At 41.2% G+C, this 6,000-nt stretch overlaps 1 protein-coding gene across 1 annotated transcript in view; it reads right to left on the bottom strand.

The window, feature by feature from the left end:
- Positions 1 to 1,807: 1,807 nt before the first annotated feature.
- Positions 1,808 to 6,000, bottom strand: part of SPATA16 (spermatogenesis associated 16) — a 343,510-nt gene continuing 339,317 nt past the window's right edge. Inside the window, exon 11 of the mRNA XM_006890379.1 lies at positions 1,808 to 1,930. Coding sequence (XP_006890441.1) covers positions 1,808 to 1,930 — 123 coding nt within the window. The remainder of the gene's footprint in view (positions 1,931 to 6,000) is intronic.

The following is a 6,000-nucleotide window of genomic DNA, read 5'->3' as shown; positions in this document are numbered from 1 at the left end:
TTTTAAAAAATATTAATTCTAAAAAATATATTTTCTTATTTATTTTATTCTATATTTGGCTTCTTTGTATTTATATTGTCTGTCTATGCCTGCATCTTGCTCTCTTGGGACAAAGTATCTCACCTGGTTCAGCTTCACTGACAGCTGACAGCCTCAGCCTGCAGGCTCCTGACCCATCATTCACCGGTCGCTATAACAACATACATCAGCCTGTTTCATCCACAGTCTCTCCTAAGCCATCTCCCTGGTGGTGTTTTGAGTTTCTATGAGAGCTTCCAGTGAATCACAGAACCCAGAGATATAGACAGAAGTGGGAGGAAATTAAGGGAGAAGGAATCATTAATATCAGAGATGATGGTATAGCAATTTGAACATTTTGAACATCACCCTCATCTTAGAGGAACTAGTCTTATACTAATCACCATAAGATAAATTGTGCAGCATCTATGAGAGACAAATGTGTAATTAGAGAGAAAATAGGGGCTATTCTGACTATGATCAGAGGCCTACCGTTCCCTCTTAGAATAACCATCAGGCCACAGGGGCATTTCCTACTCAAGAAAGTGAGAAGAGGAACTTGCATCTCTGATGTGACTACATATGACTTTTAGTAGTGGCGGTTGGAAGGATTCATGCTGTTGTATTTTACTGCAAAGTCACAGATGATGCTCATTCCTTCTCAGCACTTGAAATTCCTTGTTACTGGAATCACAGTGCCTAGAAAAAAAATGCAAGTGTTGCTGAATGTCCTTGGGATAGTGTGACAAGTCATAGATGCCAAGTCTAACAGCAGTTATAAGAGTCAAGGCATATATGGGGGGGGGTAAGAGAACCATGAGAAATAAATAGAAGTTTATCTGTAGAACACCTAAGATGGACACTTTTGCTTTGGTGAAAGCCAATGGAAATATTTGGTTGTGAAGGAGTGTGGCATGAAGGACCTCATAGAGTGCCTTGGTTTTTCATTTCTGCCGGGCTCTTGGGCCTGTGGCCCTTGGGCCTAGTGTTGTTCTATTTTGGAGGAACATTCTTCTAAATCATACAGCACTCTTCTGTTGGTTTGCTGTACTGAGATAATCTGGGTTTGCTGTGATGCTCAACCTTGTGCCTTTTGCGTGTTGAATGCCATAACAGTTGCTCATGGTGGACAGTGTTTGGTGGAGCTCCTAGTTTAAGACAGATTTTGAAGCAACAGTGGCATCCTAAACTACATGCCTCTGGAATCTCTATGATGATAGTTACAGAAAGACTTCAGGTCTTTTGTTCATAGGGTCACTATGAGTCATCATAGACTCAACAGCAATCAACAACAACAACAACATGCCTGCATATGGCATGTGAATAACTCTTTTTTATTTTTCATACAATCAGTCTCATGTATTATGTTTAATCTCCATTGGACCTTACTCATCTATCTTTTCACCTGTATCTTTTCCATTTCCTTTCACCCCGCACCTTGAAAAGAACTCTTAATAGCTGTGCATGGATTTGTAAGTGTACTCAAGGTAGATATTAAAATACTTCAGTTAGTTGCAAAAGAACCAGGTAGGCGAAAGAAGTGGGGGTGGTTCTTTGACAAGCTTTTTAACTAAACAAGACCAATTTGAGTAAGAGTACAGACAAACTTTAGAACATTTATTCCTGTCAGCTGAGATGAAGGTAGACTGTCTTTGAGAATGTGAGCCGAGAAGATCCATCACATCCACTTGGCAACTGCCTTTGGTGTCTGGCTGTCAGTCTGTCTTAGTGGACACCCCTTGCCTCTTTCTTTGGGACATCTTGGTTGTGGTGCCTGTCCCCATGGAGCCTAGTTATTCTGCATGATTTGAAGCCGCTTCATTTTTGTTTTCTGCCTTCGAGCGGTTCTCAGTTTTTTAGTTTTTAAGAAGCTGTCTTCGAGTTGGTATAGAAAATCTTCAATTCGTCCAACCTAGAAAATAGAAACAGATCCAACAATACAGTGAGGCATGGATGAGACGTTCAAGTCTTTTTGGAACCTAACTAGCTGAAATAGAAAGAATTATCTGCACGTCTCCTGCTTCCATCTTGGATTTCCTAGTTCTGTGAATGTGAAGCGATGTGTAGGAGTCTGCTCTGTAATTCTTCCTGTAGGACAGGCTTGGGCATCCAATGGAGATTAGCATAATTGAGTATCTATAAAGGCCAATGAAAGCTATGGGTTCCAAAAGGGAGAGTATGGTGACACACTAAGCCATGGCAAACCCTTTCCCTCCATCCTTTATAAAAAAACAACAGTGACTATAAATCAGCAAATCCATCCTCCTCAAAGCCATCAACTCCAGAATCAACAAGGGAGAAATAGGAATATTTTACACTGTAATGGCAAGGGTTATTAATCTATTGAAAGGAAATTAGGAAATATGTTTTCTTTAAGAATGTCATGCTCCAGGAAATAATGTAACAAAATTATTTGCTGTCGTTGTTCAGTGCCATCGAGCTGCAGATGACTCATAGTGACCCTATGAACGAAAGACCCGAACACTTGTATAACTTTCATTATTTCTCCACTTTCATAGAGTTTCCAGAGGTAAACAATCTTGGAAGTGGATACCAAGCCTAGCTTGTTACATACAAAACAATAATTCTTAAAGAAAACCCTATTAGTCTTTCTCCAAAAGAAGCTTAAAATCATTCAGTGGCAGTTGGAAGATTCCACGTGTCAGAGAGAGTGAAGGAAACCCCCCCAAACAGAATTTACACCCATGCTGAGTTAGACCCTCATTAACGTAAGATGTAAGAGTTCATGCTCAACCTCACTTCCTAGGACCTGCATACTGTATTGGCCTACTGTCACTCCCTGAAGACGCCATCACCACAAAGTTAGATCAAAGCTAAAGCACTTACTATTCAAGGTACATAGAGAGCATCTACTTAAGATAAAAGCACTTACAACTTCAATTTTCCAATGTTGAATTGCACTTTTAAATCACTTGATTTATCATTCAGAGTAATACTCCAAAAATAATTTGGTTGTCAAAAAGAGAATAATAAATGGTAGCACTCATACATATGTTGTGCTTGGGTCTCGTATCACATTGGATGATGTAACCTGTCCACTGGGTTTCTTAAGAAAACAAGATAACTTATTTATGAGGGGAGATAATTATTTGTGAAAACCCTTTCAAAACAACCTCAGGTACATTTCTCCAAAAGCACACTGTTTATAATCATTTGTAGAAATCATCCAAATAATTTGACAGAATATTTTTGATCGTGTCATGAAGCCAATGCATAATTCTACACATTCATTCTATCATATTTATACTGAAATAAGTAAAAAAAAAAGATAAACATAGAGTCCCATCTGAAAAACACAGGGACAGCACTTTAGTGCTGCAGTGGCAGTTAAGTCAATGACTCTTGTTATTTGCACGAAGAATGTATCATTTACATCAAAGCTTTTTACAATAAGAATGTTTGCAACTAGCCCAAATATAATTGTAAATTTAAATCCTAATCAACAAAACCAATTTTCTTTAATAAGACCAAAAAAATAAAAAAAGAAGAATTGAAACCATCCAGTAAAGGGTTGCTGTGAGTTTTCCACCGTCCCTCCCTTTTTAAAATTGTCTACACCATGGTCTTTGCAATCACTCGCTATGCATCAGAAAGCTGGACAATGACTAGGGATGATAGAAGGAGAATTGATGCCTTTGAGCTGTGGCACTGGAGAAGGACATTGAATATACCATGGACTGCTAGGAGAACAAACAAGTTTTTTTCCTGGAGAGGGTGAAGCCAGGCTGCTCCTTGGAGGCAAGGATTCTGAAGCTTCGTCTGACACACTTTGGGCATGTTGCAAGGAGGTACTGGTCCTTAGACAGGGACATCATGCTTGGGAGAGTAGAGGGGCGGCGAAGGAGAGGAAGATCCTCGATGAGATGGATCGATTCTGTGATTGGGGTGGTGGGAATGAATGTGTTGGAGATGGTGAGGTTGGTACAGGATAGAGCAGCATTTAGGGCTGTTTTACATAGGGTCACTATGAGTCACAGGCAACTTGATGGCACATAACAACCACCACAACAACATTAACAGTAGCACTGTAAACTATGCTGCCTTTCATAAAAACTACAAAACCAAAACAATAACAACAACCACAGAAAGAAACATGAGATGTAGAAACAATGGACGAGCATTGCTGAATTAATTTGGAAGTTGTTGCTGATTGCCTTCGAGTCGAGCACGACTCATAACAACCCTGTGAACAAAAGGCCTGAAGCCCCTCGACAACTATCGACATTTAGCAAAGTTCATAGAGTTTCAGGTAGCATTTTGCTTAGGAAGTGGATACCACACCTGCAAGGACAGGCGTATATTTCACATGACTTTTGAACATACCATGGATTGCCAGGAGAACACACAGGTCTGTCTCTGAGAGGATGAAACCAGGCTTCTCTTTGGAGGTAAAGAGTTTGCAGCTCCTTCTCACTTTGGGCACGTGGCCAGGAGAGGCCAGTCCTTGGAGAAGGACATCATGCTTGGAAGGATGGAAGGACAGTGCAGGAGACGAAGACCCAGATGAGATGGATTGACACAGTAACTGGGGGGGAGGTAATAAGGGTAGTTGTGTAGGAATCAGTGAGACCGGCTCAGGATAGGACAGGATTCACAGCTATTGCACATAGGGTCACTATGAGTCACAGGTGACTCAGTGGCACACAACAACAACAACAACAACAACAACAACAATAACAACAACAACAATAACAACAACAACATCTCCTCCTGTGTGATTTACAGCCTCTGAGAACCCACTGGAAAGTCAGCTCTGAGTTGGGTCTGACTTGATGGCACCTAAGAGCAGCGTGCTTCTTAAAGGCCAGGATGGTGAAACTACATCTCACATACGTTCGTCATGTTGTCACGAGGGACCAGTTCGTGGAAAAAGACATGATGCTGCAAGAGGTTCGAGAAGGAGAGGAAGACCGTCAACAACATGGTGAAAGGAGAGGAAGACCGTCAACAACGTGGTGACTGTAGCAGTGAGCTCAAGCACGTCGGAGGTCACGAAGCTGGTGCAGGACCGGCCAGGCGCAGCTTTGTGGTTCACAGGGTTGTTGGAAGCTGTCGTTCTCAGCAACTCCTAACAGCAGCAGCAACAACACACATTTCTTCCCACTTCCTTCTTCCTACTTTTTCTGTCTGCATACAGGACTTTATATCTATTCTTTTTGTGTGTGTGTGTGTGTGTGTGTGTGTGTGTGTGTGCTTTAATTAAATATTTTTATTAGTTTGCATACATATATTTATATACTTTGTGTTTCACACATGTGCTTTGAATTTTAGACATTCTTTCATTTACATAGTATTCTGTACGTGTGTATTGTGTTGTTTCCCTTTTACATTCATTTTACTAATAGTAACATTGTGAACGTGTGTAAACCAGTCTCTTCAAGCTTTAATATCCCCATTGTATGTAGCCAGTTTCTAATTTATCCATCTCTACAAACGGAGACTGTACACATGAATCTCACATACTGGCCTACACAGGAATCAGGCTGATTACATTAAATCCATTCTTTTAATAACGTGAGGGCAGTCTTTTGAAAAATGTGAATGCAACAATGTATTTCCCTCGTTTAAAATGTTTTGGTGGATTTGGCAAGCTCTGGTGGCCTAGTGGCAAGAAACTGCACTGCAATCCCAGAGGTGCGCGTTCAAATCCACCAGATGCTCTGCTGGAGAAGGAGGGGCAACCTCCTTCTGTACCAGTCAGATCCGATTTGACGGTACACACACAAAAAATAATAATAAAAAAAAATTCCGTGGATTCCATACTCTCATTGGGACCCAAACGGCCCTACGTGATCTGGTGTGTCCCCTGCCTGGAGCTCTGGCTCACGTCACTCCACCTACACCAGTGTGCAGCGCATCTGTCAGTTCTCTGGGCACTGTTACTGTGGTATTTCCGGCATTCTCCAACTTTCCTCTGACAGTGCATTCCCCTTAGAATTCTCACAGAACCTCTGAGCTTTG

Source organism: Elephantulus edwardii, unplaced genomic scaffold (assembly GCF_000299155.1).
Source record: "Elephantulus edwardii isolate Elephantulus edwardi_28Jun2011 unplaced genomic scaffold, EleEdw1.0 scaffold00088, whole genome shotgun sequence".
Taxonomy (NCBI): Eukaryota; Metazoa; Chordata; class Mammalia; order Macroscelidea; family Macroscelididae; genus Elephantulus; species Elephantulus edwardii.
This window is presented reverse-complemented; position numbering and strand designations above follow the sequence as displayed.